Source organism: Pantherophis guttatus, chromosome 4 (genome assembly GCF_059756535.1).
Source record: "Pantherophis guttatus breed Tessera chromosome 4, ASM5975653v1, whole genome shotgun sequence".
Classification (NCBI taxonomy): domain Eukaryota; kingdom Metazoa; phylum Chordata; class Lepidosauria; order Squamata; family Colubridae; genus Pantherophis; species Pantherophis guttatus.
The window spans coordinates 33,471,703-33,487,229 of record NC_142066.1 but is presented as its reverse complement, the minus strand read 5'-3'; the positions used below and the strand labels follow the sequence as shown (position 1 = coordinate 33,487,229).

The following is a 15,527-nucleotide window of genomic DNA, read 5'->3' as shown; positions in this document are numbered from 1 at the left end:
CACGAAATAAAACACATAAATACGAAAGTTAAAACATGATTAAAACCTAATTAAATAATTTTTGCCCGAGACAATTTAAAACTCCCAATAATTTAAAACAAATTAAAATTTGAGTTTAAAAATTTAAAAGAAGGGGGAAAAATTAGGCCAGGCCGGCCTGCTGGAATAGGAGTGTCTTCAAAGCACGGCGGAAAGTGCGCAGATCCGGGATCCTCCGTATCTCCGGGGGGGAGCTCGTTCCAGATAGTAGGTGCCCCCACAGAGAAGGCCCTCCCCCTAGGAGCCGCCAGTCGACATTGTTTGGCTGACGGCACCTGTAGGAGCCCCTCTCTATGAGAGCGTACCAGCCGGTGGGAGGCTGTTTGTGGTGGTAGGCGGTCCCGTAAGACTCTCAGGAATCTTCTCCAGCACCATAGTTCAAAGGCCTCAATTCTTTGGCACTCAGCCTTTCTTATCGTCCAACTTTCACAGTCATACATTACAACTGGGAATACCATAACCTTGACTATACACACTTTTGTTGGCAGGGTGATGTCTCTGCTTTTTAGGTATCTAGATTTGCCATAGCTTTCCTCCCCAGGAGCAAGCATCTTTTAATTTCTTGGTTGCAGGTCCCATCTGCCGTGATCTTGGCGCCCAGGAAAATTAAATCTGTCACTACCTCCATTTCTTCCCCATCTATTTGCCAGAAATTGAGGCAAATAGGCTATTCTCTGCCCTTTTCCTCTCCATTGTTTCTGGAGTTGGTTTGTGGAGTTCTGCACTTGGGTTACTGCACAGAGTGGCCTTGCTATGATTTACAAACCCTCTTGCTTGGGTTTGCAGAATCTGGACTGGCTCTTTCCTTACTCTCCCCTGTGAGCTCTCAATGGTCTTGCAAATACAAAAATGTTTTTTCTTATACTGTACATATATATCCATTAAGGCATATTAGATAAAAGGAGATCTAGAGGGATGATTGGAGATACCTATGAGTCTGCTAGGAAGAATAAATAAAAATGGATGTAGGTTCCAGATTAGTATATATGTTGCCAATGTTAGTTCTGCTTCACTGTTTTAAGCAAATTGATAAGATAATGGAAAATTTTATTAATCCATTAGGATTTCTCTTTTATAGAATCTGCTTTTCCTTTTGTTAATGGTAGTTTTGATTTACCTGGTTTTAAAGTATATCACTTTAAAGTTATCACTCAGGTTATGTATTTTTGCTGGTTTTTTTAGAAAAAGTATTAAGATCAAAATGTAATTGGACATGTGATTTTAATAGTTCATTTGGGGAATTATTATTTCTCACATGCTATGCCAAGCACATTGGGCTACAAGCATACTCCACAGTTCTCAGTCCACATCTACAATCTCTTCTTTCTTCCATTTAAGGATGTTTTTCAGATCTTCCTGAAATGTTTGGCACCAGGTTTTCTTTGTTCTTCTTTTTCTTTGACCATCTGCTGGTATCCAAATGATTCTAGTCTTTGCTCAACATTGCTCATCTCATTCATGCAGAGCATCTGTTCAGCAAAGCACATTCTTATTTAGCAACTTGAAGATCCTAGCAAAAACTTAATTATAATGTTAGTAGATATGATTTTTCTGGCAGGTACGGCAGTTCAACTTGTTTGGGCAGTATTGGGTAAGAAATTAACATATATCTGAGTTTTTATAAGACATTGATGATTTGAAAAAAATATGGTACTTATAAAAAATGTAGCCCACTTTTCATTGAGAAAGCAGCACCAATGTAGGGAAAATAATTAATTTCTAATGGAGAATAAAAATGAATGCTCAGCACAAAATGAGTTTTTGGAATTTGGGAGCATCCATGTGTGAGTGCATTTTTAGTCAAACTCTAAACCAGGTGGGTCAAACTCATGTTGTCACGGCAGCATCACATGATGTATTGTGACTTTTTTTCCCATAGCTAAACCCAGGGTGAGTATGGCCAGCATGTGATGCATCTGCTCTAAGCAGTGATTGTAATTGAATTGTGTGTGACTTCATTCCCTTAATTCTTATCTTGAAAATTTTTTTAGATCAAACTAGCTGATAGAGAAATGTTTCTGCAGTATATATTATTGAATGAAGTGAGCAATGATATTAAAATTTAAAAAAAAATATTAAAGCACTTAGAGAAGCTACCATAAATAAAGTAGCTTCAAATCATTTGACCAAATTATTCATAAATCCCCAGTTTTTTCTACTGGTCAATCCACATGTTAACAAACAACATACATAAGAATCTACCACTCTAAAACAGGGATTGATTTATTCTTCAGGTATATAAATAAACCAGACCAACCATGCCCTGTTGGTTGATCTTTTCAGAGATATTTATTTATCTAAACAGAATGACCACAGGTGGGCAAAAAACAAGTGGGCTTTGAACTACCTGCCAGCTTTCCTCCTTGTAGGAAGCTGTCAGGGATTATCACAAATCTTCCTTCCTCCCTCTCACTTTCCCTTCCTTCCTTCCTTCCTTCCTTCCTTCCTTCCTTCCTTCCTTCCTTCCTTCCTTTTTCCTTCCTTCCTTCCTTTATTAATTCATTCTTCTCTTCCTTCCATTCTCCATTCCTTTTTTTCCTTTTTTCTTTCCTTCATTCTTTCCTTACTTTCTTTCACACCAGTTGTTCCTTCCTTCCTTCCTTCCTTCCTTCCTTCCTTCCTTCCTTCCTTCCTTCCTTCCCCCTTCTTTTCCGCAGACAGATAAGTGGCTGTTACTGAGTGGAGGAGGAAGTGAAGGATTGTGAGACTGGCTGAGAAACTGGCATGGAACATTGAAAATAAAAATCACATAATTGTGGCAGCAACTCAGCAGCAGCCAGTAGCAATGTATTTACTACAGCGTCCCCAAATTTCATTCCCTTGGGAGTCATGAGCATAGAATTTGGACACATTCTGTAAGTTAGCCATTTGAGGTATCTTGGTTCAAAAATTGTTGCACTATGATACCCCATTTCACACAGTTAATGTCATGTCAGTGAGAGTTTTAGCTTTCATTCATGTTATGTTTATGTCTGACCCCACTAAATGTTTTGAGAATGGTTAGTCCATGCAATCCCAACCATCATTTGCATGATTCCCTCATTGTCACCATCAAACTACTCCCAAATTATGAATGTGGCCCTCATTCACCAATAATTTCATCGTTACAAATTTAAGCCCACTTAGAATGTCACTTTCTATCTGAGGAAAAACTTTTCAACTCAGGATAACATTACTTCTCCAGCAGTTCCCTAAGGAATCAAACTAATTTGATAACTTAAATTCCTGTTTGTCTATCTTAATGACTGTTTTTAATTCTGCTGATTTTCAAATCCCTGTGGATTTCAGTGAACCTTAAAATGAAGACTGATGAAGAGTGTTATTTTCCAATACCATTTCCAAAGTCCAAGATTCAGACTTTAGCAACCACCATTCAAGACCAGATACTATTAATCGCAGAAATGCTAATAGATGTGCCATAGATGTAAAAGAGTTCTTTGATATCCGGAGCATGGATATCATTTTATTGCTCTTGCTGCTAGTACTGCTTCCTCACATAGTCTGCAAGTCTCGTAGATGCAGCATCACCCATCCATATTCTTCATATCATAAATACCAAAAACTAGGAGATATCATTGTTGGTGGCATTGCTTCTCAGACTGGCATCCTACCAAAAGAAGTTGTCTTCACTGAAACCCCTTCACCAGTATTACCAGGAGAGTTTGTGTAAGAAACTGGATAATTGTTTCATTTTTAAATCATTTTGGTCACTTGTCTAAGCAAAATGAGCAATATCATCTCAATACTTGGGTGATAGTAAGATACTGAGGAAAGATCATCTGAGGAAGAATACATTACGTTAAGATATTCAGAATTTTAAAGCAGCATTCCTCAAAATTCCCCCCCCCCACTCCAAAATGTAGCCTTTGACTGTCATAATTCTTTGAAATATCTAACCAGCTGAGAAACCCTGGGAATTGAACCCATTCCTGCAGGGACCCAGACTGGACAAAGCTGGTTTCAAGACTAACTTCTTTCTATTTTGCTTTCACTATCTTCTTTTCAGTATTTTTTTTTCCTGCAAAATCTCTTCATTAAACCAGTTTCATCCTTAACAACCTTCCTTACTCTTTATCATGTTTGGTCTGTTATGCTTTTATTTTGCAGATTTTGTGATAATTCCTTTATTACACTGAAACATTGTAACATCCCTGTTCTTTCAAAGAATTATCAATAAATTTATTTGCTTCATCCTTAAAATGTTAAAGATAGCCACTGTTTTATCTGTATCACTTTTATCTAAGTCACAATTTTTAAAATTGCTTTCAATTCTACAGTATTACAAATCTATTATTTTACAAAATTCACCATATATAATCTCATCTCTATCATTTTGTAAATCAAGAATAATCAAGACATTTGTATTAGGGATATCTGTATTTATCTGAACACTAAGGTAAACATGAATGTGAAGTTGCATATTCTTTTCAAAATTATGTATATTGGGCAAATTTGCAAATATTTGCAAGTAAAAATTATTTGGACCAATGTATATGAAAATACCATACAGAATTCTAAGGTTATTTCCAATATAGCTTGAAATTGGATATCATGACTTAAAAAAAAAAAAAACTTTTGAAGTACCTAATATTTACATATTTCTTCCCTAATGTGCATAGTGAAAGAATTGACATAAACATATTTTAATTCTTTAAAAAATACAAATATAGTATGCAAAGTTTTTGCAAAAATGCAAATCATCTCCATGCATGTTAATAGCACATGCAGGTGGCTATGAGTTTGCAATGTGAGAGAAATGATACAATCAGCCTGCTGAATTCCTATTAAAACACAAAAGCTGTTCAATGCGGAATGGCCTTCTGATATGGAATGCAACTCTCATTGTAGCTTAATTCCTAAGAATTACCAGCACATCCTGGCTATGGCATTTGCAGTGAAGGTGATCAATGAAAACCCACAGATCTTACCCAATCTCACCTTAGGTGTCTGCATCTATGATAGTTATGATAACGCCCAGAAAACTTACCAAGCCACCTTGCGACTTCTATCATCAATGGAGGAATTGGTCCCCAACTATGTATGTAACATCCAGAATCATGTAGTAGCTGTTATTGGAGGATTGGATGCACAAATTTCTCTTCATGTGGCAACTATTTTAGATACCTATAAGAAACCACAGGTAAGATACATTTATCTATCTGGTATGCTAAATTAATACAATTTTTATTTTTTAAAAAATATTTTGAATATTGTATTCCACTCAGGAATACAAAGTCCTGAATGGAAAAAGAAATTTATCCCTGCAATTCCAGGAGTCACATTCTTGTAAATATCACTATTTAGTTTCAATCCTCCATCCATTTATAGTGCATTATGTAAGTGGAATTTATACCTTTGAAGGAATAGTGTTATGTACTTTCAGGTACTGGATAACTTTTTTTTGTTTGTTTATATATTGTATGTGTTATAATAAAACTGTTTCATTTTATTTCTAATTAATTAAAGAAGAAAACTGAATTGTTGCATCAAAGATAATGTATTGATTTGACAATTGTATTCTGTGTTTAAGTCTGAACATAATTACCATCTTATCAGGGCAAATCTATTGATTGGAAATCTGATAAATAAATAATATATAGCCCTGTTGAATTCAGGACAGATTCAGTCACACATTTTGTAGGTCTGCTTTAATTAAGATTTCTGAATAAAATAAAGTTTCTGAATAAAATAAAGAGCTAATATTAATTAGTACTACAGCATAAATCTGCCAGATTCAATTCAATTCAAAATTCAGAGATTTACTGATTGCTATTATAAATTAAATTTGCAACATGAATAAGAGATATGTTACATCTCTTATACTATTGGGAAATATGTATAGCTATGAACTGAGTTTCGGGAAGAATTGGGCTTCTGAATATTATTTGGAATCCTTCCTACCCAGCCATCATCCACCACCATCACCCTCTAAAAATAGGAAATTCTTGGAAAGGAATTACAGAAATGGACATTTAGGGGAAGTTTAAATTATTTGTTTAATTTCAACTTTTTATTCAAACCTGAGACTTGTTCATGAAGTCCTATAAGAATATTTTTAAAACTATTCCAATATCTTTTAATGAAACAGACATTTGTAATGTCTGCGTCTTTTTTTTTTGTCTAATTCCTTTTATCTGTCTCATCATCTGAACTGTACTGTATTTTTAATGTTATATGTGTGCATATTATAATTAAGAAGAGAGTTAAGATTTTAACTTTTTTTAATGAAGTATTATTTTATTTTCACTTGTGACATTTGTTATCTTCCAAAAAGGGAGAAAAGACTGAATTCTCTACAGGGAGTTCCTCTACAGGGCACGGACAGGAGATTACACCACTGGACTTACTTTTATTTTTTGTGCTTTGATTTTTAATTTTCAGAAAAGAAGCACAAGGTGTAATAGGTTATTTGTGTCAAATAACAGGGTTAGGGGATAGTCAACAGATAATGGAAGATAGATACATTTACAAAAAACAGTAAATTATATATAGTGGAGAATTACTTATTCAAGTGTTCTAATCTATAAAAGGGATGCGGTGGCTCAGTGGCTAAGACAGTTCAGCAGTTCGAATCCCTAGTGCTTCAAAACAGGGTAATGGGAGCTCCATTACTTGTCCCAGCTTCTGCCAACCTAGCAGTTTGAAAGCACGTAAAAATTCAAGTAGAAAAATAAGGACCACCTTTGGTGGGAAGGTAACAGCGTTCTGTGCGCCTTTGGCATTTAGTCATGCTGGCCACATGACCACGGAGACGTCTTCGGACAGCGTTGGCACTTTGGCTTTGAAATGGAGATGAGCACCACCCCGTAGAGTCAGGAACGACTAGGACATATGTGTGAGGGGAACCTTTACTTTTAATCTATAAAATGTTTAAGTTGCAACAAAGTCAGGAAATCTAAGAAAGAGAAAGAGAGGGAGGGAGGGAGGGAGGGAGGGAGGGGGAGAGAGAGAGAGAGAGACTGACAGACAGAGACAGAGACAGAGACAGAGACAGAGACAGAGACAGAGAGAGAAAACCCATATTTGGAATCTCTTCAAATTACTCCAAGGGAACATAACTGGATTTTATACATTAAATCACTTGAGTGATTCAACTCAGTTTAAAGAAATGGTTCCAATGACCATCCATAGCATTTATGTAGAAATTGAGTATATAAGAAATTTAGTAAAACCACAAACATAATTTCAAGTAGCAATGTTGAAAGCTGTTATATATGAATGAACATCATATATAACAGTGATCATATATTCAATAAACAAATAGTATGAGGTTTGTTAATTTAATCTATGCAGATTGAGAGAATAATTGAAAGTATTATATACATATGTCCATTATTTTTTACCCACTTCTCTTTAGCTGATTTATGGATTCTCTCCCCTCATGAATGATAAAACTCCAGGCCTTTCTTTCTACCAGATGGTTCCCCCAGAACCCCTTCAATATGCAGGAATTGTCTCATTGCTCCTGCATTTCAGATGGACCTGGATAGGGTTTCTTATCATGGACAATGATCATGGAGAAAAAATGGCACAAACTATGATTCCACTTCTTTCAAAAAAGGAGATTTGTTTTTCTTTTATTGAAAGAATCCCAAAATTTAGTGATATTACTAAACTTGAAGGTATGATTCAGCAGGGAGTAAAAGTATATGAAAGTATCATGAGTAGTAAAGCTAATGCAGTTGTAATTTATGGAGAATCTTTCTCCATGATGTTCTTGAGATGGTTGCAGTATATGCCAAAGCTGGAATCAGTGAGAAGTAAACCAAAAGGTATTGTGTGGATAATGACAGCCCAGATGGAATTCACTTCATCAGCTTTTCAACTCCATTGGGATACAGATATAATCCATGGTGCCCTCTCCTTGTCAATGCACTCTGCCGATCTACCAGAATTCAAATCATTTATTCAGAAAAAAAATCCCTTCAGTGCAAAAGAAGATGGGTTTATCAGTCTATTCTGGCAAGAAGCTTTCAACTGTGTTTTTCCTAATATGGCAATGAGCGATGTGTCTGACAATATTTGCAATGGAACAGAGGATCTGAAGAGCCTTCCTGGATCTCTTTTTGAAATGAAAATGACTGGTCACAGTTACAGCAGTTACAATGCTCTTTATGCTATAGCTAATGCTTTACATGCTTTGTCCTCTTTTAAACATAAACACAAAACTACGGCAGAGGGAGAAGGAGGAAAGATACATAATCAAGGCTTCTGGCAGGTAATGGCACCAACATCCTCATCTAATGGAGCATCATGTACATAAGTGTGATGGCAAAACTAGGTCTGAATTTCAGCAGTTTTCCCATCTCTTAGCAATGTAACAAAAGCTCATATTTTTATCAGAATTCCTTTTAATTATTATTGAGCATACTATATAAATGCAGTACTGTACACTGATTTGTGCTGGGCACTTTTCCATGTTTAGGATTTTAATGACACATCTATTAATATGATTGTAATAAACATATGTTTGACTCTAGAATTTAAATAATTTTTGGTGTAATAGAATCAGATTATTTTTCTAATAGTTCTATTATTCAAATTTTGTGGTAAATTTAGGGGACTAGTGTAATTTTGTTTCTTCCCTAATGCATACCAATCTGGCTTCTCCCACTGAGCCTTATAAATGATTTCCACTCAAGAGAGAGAGAGAGAAAACCCTAGAATGGTTATCTGCCACCATCATGATGAGGAAAATATTCTCAAAATTGGTGTTTAATTTTTTTGCTTTAGCTCCATTATTTTCTGAGAAGTGTTTCTTTTAACAACAGTGCTGGAGATTTGGTTTCTTTTGATCAGAATGGAATAGTAGCAGCTGGATTTGATATCATCAACTGGATTGCTTTCCCAAACAAATCATTTTTTCGTGTGGAAGTTGGGAAGGTGAATCACTTAGCTTCTCCAGATGAACTTTTAACCATTAATGAAGACATCATTACATGGCATAGTTGGTTTAATCAGGTAGGATCTAATTATCAGCCTAATAATCAGATCTAATTATCATGATTTTGAATTATGTGTCTCTATTATGATATGGAAATTCCTCATGTTAAACAATCTTTTGAAAAAATAGGTGAATTAATTTCAGTATATGAATTTATATAATAACTGCCCCTCTAAATTACAAATGTCTACCCTAATTGCCAGGGTAGACATTTTGCAATTGATAATATTAACCATTGGACCAAAGTATAGAGTTATAGCATTGATAGTTCTCTTATAAATCAGATATTCCTGTAAACTACATCTCTTTAAATTTACTAAAAAGTGTAACTAACGTTTATGCTAAAATTTTAAGTTGATGAATGGGACATTTCTAGAAGAAATCTTGAGGCTAATGTTTAAAGTGACATGTCATCCATACTGCAAATATTAATGCAACAGCACTGGTTAGAAAATTATGCTATAAAACTTAGAAAGCAATGTGCTGCATTGCTTAACCTAAAAAGCATATTTGATTTAATTTCTAGTGAGAAGTTTTGGCATAAATTTATTTGTTCCATCCAGTGGCCATTGTCTTCTTTTATTAATATTCATAATGAATTAAAATCCCAATTTAAAAGGAAATGTAGAATATCAAATTATACAAGGGTACATATTTCTGTAGTTGAATACAATTTCCCTAGTTTCCATGAACAGATGCATATAATTTAACAGGGTTCTTTGAAATCCAGAGAAAGAAAAGAGAATGGTATTTTGAATTTGTATATGCAAATTGATAAGGGTCAGAAATAGACATACTTGTTGAGAGAGGTATTTTGAACAAGTCAAGTAAGCATCTTGCTCAGGGGTGAAATGTAAAATTTGCTACTACCAGTTCTGTGGGCGTGGCTTGGGGTGGTTAATGTGACTGGGTAGGGGTGGGCAACTTTTTTTTTTTTACTTTTCAAAGCATTTTTTCTAATGCTTTGAAAAGCCTCTGCCGATCAGGCAACTCAGCTGGGATCGTCAGAGAGACATTTTAAAAAATACCTCTCTATCAATCAGGCAGCTGAGCTGGGAGTTGCCAGAAACTTTTCAAAGCATTTTTTTTTACCATCTCATCGGCCAAGAGGTTGCAGAAAAAAATGCTTTGAAAAGCCTCTGATGATTCCAGCTGAGCCGTGGGATCACCAGAGGCTTTTTTTTTTTTTTACTTTTAAAGGCATTTTTCTTCGGAAGAGGTTGTAGGAAAAATGCTTTTAAAAGTAAAAAAAAAAGCCTCTGATGATCGTGCGGCTCAGCTGGACTTGGGGGGGCAGGGATTTTTGCTACTGGTTCTCCGAACCACCTGCCGCCATCGCTACCAGATCAGGTGATCCGGTCTGAACCAGGAGCATTTCACCCCTGATCTTGCTGCTAATTCTTAAAACATGAGTTTTTGCTGACGGTTTACATTACCTCTTTCAATTCTATGATTCTATAAAGGTAAAGGTTCCCCTAGCACATATGTGCTAGTTGTTCCCGACTCTAGGGGGCGGTGCTCATTTCTGTTTCAAAGTTGAAGTGCCAGAGCTGTCCGAAGACATCTCCATGGTCATGTGGCTGGCATGACTAAATGCCAAAGGTGCATGGAACGCTGTTACCTTCCCACCAAAGGTGGTCCCTATTTTTTCTACTTGCATTTTTTTTTATGTGCTTTCGAACTGCTATGTTGGCAGAAGCTGGGACAAGTAACGGGAGCTCACCCCATTACATAGCACTAGGGATTTGAACTGCTGAACTTTTGATCTTTTGATCGACAAGCTCAGTGTCTTAGCCACTGAGTCACCATGTCATAGATTATTCTATAAATTTCCCCCAGATGGATATATGTATGTAAAAGCTGAGAAGCTTCTCTATTTCTTATGGATTGCAGTTATTCAAACTTGCATTTCCAAGGGAACAAAAATCTATATATTTTTAAAGAAAGTCATACTTAATTGTAGGTGAAAATACATTTAGAAGTGAAAATTTGGGAGAAACAAGTTACAATTTCAAGGAAACTTTTCACCTTAGTGTGTAGAGTGAAGATATGCAAAAGTGATATGGCTACTGAGATAATAGCAATTTATCCATCAGTAGCAACAATTTCTAGCATATCAAGTAAGCCATTTTGAGCAGGCCCTTTGAACTTAAATAGGCATCAAATTAAAGCCTTTCTTTTATCATTCTATAATGTAACACATTCCTCTTTAATTTCAGGTGATACCCATCTCTGTTTGCAGTGATAGTTGCTATCCTGGTTCCAGCAAAAAAGTGAAGGAAGGAGAGCCATTTTGCTGCTATGACTGCATTCCCTGCCCAGAAGGGAGAATTTCAACTGAGAATGGTTAACATCTCCTTGCTTGTTCAAAATAAATTCAGGCAATAAAAAGAATAATGTATTGTAAGAAGTAGAGTTTTTTTAAAAAAGCATTTTTAAATGCGAGGATTAAAAACTTCTACTTACCAGAATGTTGAGCAGTCTCAATGCATTAACAACAAAGATTACCTAATTTTGTATGTATGTATGTACATACTGTAGATCAATGGGTAGAAGTTGCCAACTTTTTTTATAGATCTAACAATAGCAATAGCACTTAGACTTATTTACCGCTTCATAGTGCTTTACCTCCCTCTCTAAGGGGTTTACAGAGTCAGCATATTGCCCCCAAAAATCTGAATCCTCATTTTACCCACCTCAGAAGGATGGAAGGCTGAGTCAACCTTGAGTCTGGTGAGATTCTATCTGCCGAACTGCTGGCAGCCGGTGTCAGCAGAAGTAGCCTGCAGTACTGCACTCTAACCACTGCGCCATCAAAGCATCTATGAAATATTATTGCTAACTTATCTCAAACACTTTTTTGATCAGTTTTCTCCAAGTTTTTCTCATCTGGAGTCTTTAACATCACTGAAGTAATTTTGAAGGGTACAGAAGATCCCTCAGATCAAAAGGGCATCTAGGAAACAGATTACAAGCAGATTGCAAAATGACAAGATCAGAACATAATTACTGATTTTATTCAGCTTTTAATTCACATTTCATCCTTAAAAAAATCCTGAAAAAGTTAATTCATAGTTTATTTAATAAAAGAGCTTCCTGATAAATAGTCAAATGAAGTCATCATTTACATATGAAGCTATCCATTGGGAACTACTATAACATTCTTTCATATAGGTTCATTTTGCATTATGATTCACTTGTTCTATATTAAATCTGAATCTCAAAATTATAAAGTTGCAAAACATAAGTAAATAGAAGTTTTTAGAAATGTAAAATAATATGATGAGATCTTTTAACATGGTAAGAAATATTTTATTAATCCATTTATTAAACAGATTTATATGGTACGGTGTACTTCCTTAATAGATGGGACCTGCAACATATCTTGCCTTCCAATCTTGGTGGGAAAATAGATATATACTGTATAATATATATAGGCCTTGAGTTATGACTAAAATGGAGCTTGCCCATTATATAGGTAATTGAGATGGCCATTAAGTGAACTACCTCAATTAACAACCCCCATCCCTGCTGTCCCCAATACAATTGTTAAACACATGTATGGATCAGGGGTGGATTCTACTTACCTGTACTACCAGCTCACAACAGGAGCGTGGCCGCTTTCTCACTTTGCTCATGCATGTTTATGCGCTTCTATGCATGCACAGAAGCTTCTGCACATACGCAGATCATCCATGATGATATCCGGGTGGGTGGGCAGAGCCTCTCGCTACTTTTCCTATTGGTTTGCAAGGACTGGGAGCAATCCACCACTAGTATGGATCATTAAGTGGAACATGGCAGGGAGTTTCAAGAGTGGGGGAGACCATGGGGAGCCTAATACAGGCACAAGTTAATACAGGGATGCTAATGTTAGCATTAACAAGAGAAAGCAAACACAGAATGGTTTGTTTTTCCTTACTAATGCTGGTGACGTTAATACTAGTGTTAGTAAGTAAAACAAACTGCTCCATTGCTTTAGTCCCATAAACAGCTGTCATTTTCCAAGCTTCTGCAGTCATGCTACACAGTCACAAACTGCTTCATTGCCATGTTGCAATGGGTTTCTGGGTTGAAGCAATTTGCGGCTGTACTCAGAAAAAAAGATGGTCACATGTGAGATTGTGCTGTGTGGTCCAACAACAAAACAGCCTGTCCTCTTTCCATACCCTTGTCTCTTGCACACGGGAAATTTTCAAAAGGTAACTGAGTGATTGATGACCAAGGTGGAGAAAAGTGTGTGAAACCCAGTGGTGTGACAAAGCAAGCCCAGCACCAGCAGGGATCTAGCAGGGCAGGATGAAGAGCGAAATAGTCAGGGAGACATACTTCAGTCATAAAGATGAATAATTACAGGGGTGCTGTAGCAGATGCAACTTTGAAACTGAATCATAAGTTCTCCCTTTTGGGGGCACTGTTGTAACTTCAAAATTCCAAATAGTTTTAAAGTGACAAAATGATTAAATTTACTAAAGCGTTTAACTTTATCACACCTTTTGTATCTCATATACAGTATATCAAGCTTCTAATCTTAATATTAAATACAATCTGCAAAAGTTAGAAGGCTATACTGAGTATATAGACCTTCCTATATATTCATTAATCAAAGTAGCTTTCTAATAGTATAGGAAATAATATGATAATATATTGGTCAGATTTATGATATGCATGAAATACTAATGTTATACAACTTCTTCTATTTCAGACAAAAATGAATGTTTCAGATGCCAAGACAAATACTATCCGAACAAGAAAAAGGATTTCTGTATTCCCAAGGTTATAAGTTTCTTGTCTTATGAAGAACCTCTAGGGATAAGTTTAGCATCTCTTGCATTTACCTTTTCTTTAACTACAATTCTTATATTAGGAACATTTATGAGGAACCACAACACTCCCATTGTCAGAGCCAACAACCAGAGCCTGACCTATACACTCCTCATCTCCCTCCTGCTCTGCTTCATTTCAACATTGCTATTCATTGGTAAACCAGGAAAAGTGGTGTGCCTTCTCCGACAGACAACTTTTGCCATCATCTTCTCAGTGGCTGTTTCTTCTGTCTTGGCAAAAACTATCATGGTTATTATGGCTTTTATGGCCACCAAACCAGGATCCAGAATGAGGAAGTGGGTGGGGAAAAAGTTAACCAATAGCGTTGTTGCTTCTTGTTCTCTGATCCAAGCAAGTATATGTATTTTGTGGTTGGCAATGGCTCCTCCATTCCCAGATGTTGATATGTTCTCAGTGACTGAAGAAATTATTCTTCAGTGTAATGAAGGCTCTGTGACCATGTTTTATTGTGTCCTTGGCTATATGGGTTTCTTGGCTCTCATCAGCTTCACTACAGCTTTTCTTGCCAGGAAATTGCCTGACAATTTCAATGAAGCGAAGTTCATCACCTTCAGCATGTTAGTCTTTTGCAGTGTTTGGTTGTCCTTTATCCCAGCATACCTGAGTTCCAAGGGGAAATACATGGTGGCTGTGGAGATCTTTTCCATCTTAGCCTCTGGTGCTGGGGTTTTGGGTTGCATCTTCTCCCCCAAATGTTATATCATTGTATTCAGGTCTGATCTAAACATCAGAAAACAATTAGTAAGACAAAAATAAGCCTTTCCCTCTTTTCTCAATGTTTTTAATTTAGTCTTCTTTCTCTGTACGCAATGTAGAATATTATCAGATTTTGACAAAATGAAATGAACCTTCATGCATCTCATCTCTTCTGATCATTTCTTGAAACTGGTCTTTTTTTTTTTTCAGACTCTTTTCCCAAAGCACATTTAGTTTTTAGACTGCTTCACTTCCTATTAGGTAGAAGGAAACAAATGACACTGAAATATAACAGTCATGGTTAGGGCAGTAGGGCACTTGTTTAGAATTAATCATAATTGAGTAATCATAAGCCAACTAGAAAGCTATTGGTATGAAAGGATAAACCTAAAAACAAAACCAATAGAAATATCCTGTAGTGTAACTAAACTGGAACTTTTTATTCTCCATTCTGGGGCCAACATGGTACTAAGTGAGCTAGACCTCACTTAATGACCATTCAAATTTACTACGGACTTCAAAAAAGCTACCTATAACCTCTCCTTGAAGTTCCTACAGTCATGTGATTTCATTTTAGGAATTTGGCAACCAGCTTGCATGGTTGCACATCCCATTGTCACATGGACATGTATGCATGTCAGATGTACTATAAGATTGTCTGTCAATTCAAAGAAATATGGGCATATCTAGTATAGCTAGCCTGCTGAATTTACTTCCTTGTATTATTCCTGATAATAGAGCAGTTAAATGTAGAATATTGTTTAGTACAGAATGTCGCTTTTGTTGTCATCTAGTATCTAAGAAATACAAGAACATCTTCACTTTGGCAGTAAAGGAGATAAACGAAAACCCAAAAACATTACCCAAAATTCTTACCTTGGATTTCCACATCTATCACAGTTTTGACAATGCCCAGAGAACTTATCAAGCCACCGTGTTACTTTTATCATCAATGAAGAAATTGATTTCCAACTACTAATGCAATATGCACAATTACATA

At 36.1% G+C, this 15,527-nt stretch overlaps 1 protein-coding gene across 1 annotated transcript; it reads left to right on the top strand.

Moving 5' to 3' along the window:
* The first annotated feature begins 3,490 nt into the window (after window positions 1-3,490).
* LOC117669066 (vomeronasal type-2 receptor 26-like) lies at window positions 3,491-14,692 on the top strand. Its single transcript, XM_087893564.1, has 6 exons — window positions 3,491-3,705; window positions 4,888-5,179; window positions 7,397-8,257; window positions 8,773-9,000; window positions 11,203-11,329; window positions 13,689-14,692. Exons 1-6 carry the CDS (start codon window positions 3,491-3,493, stop codon window positions 14,585-14,587), a joined length of 2,622 nt encoding a protein of 873 aa, XP_087749690.1. The 3' UTR covers window positions 14,588-14,692.
* The last annotated feature ends 835 nt before the right edge of the window (window positions 14,693-15,527 follow it).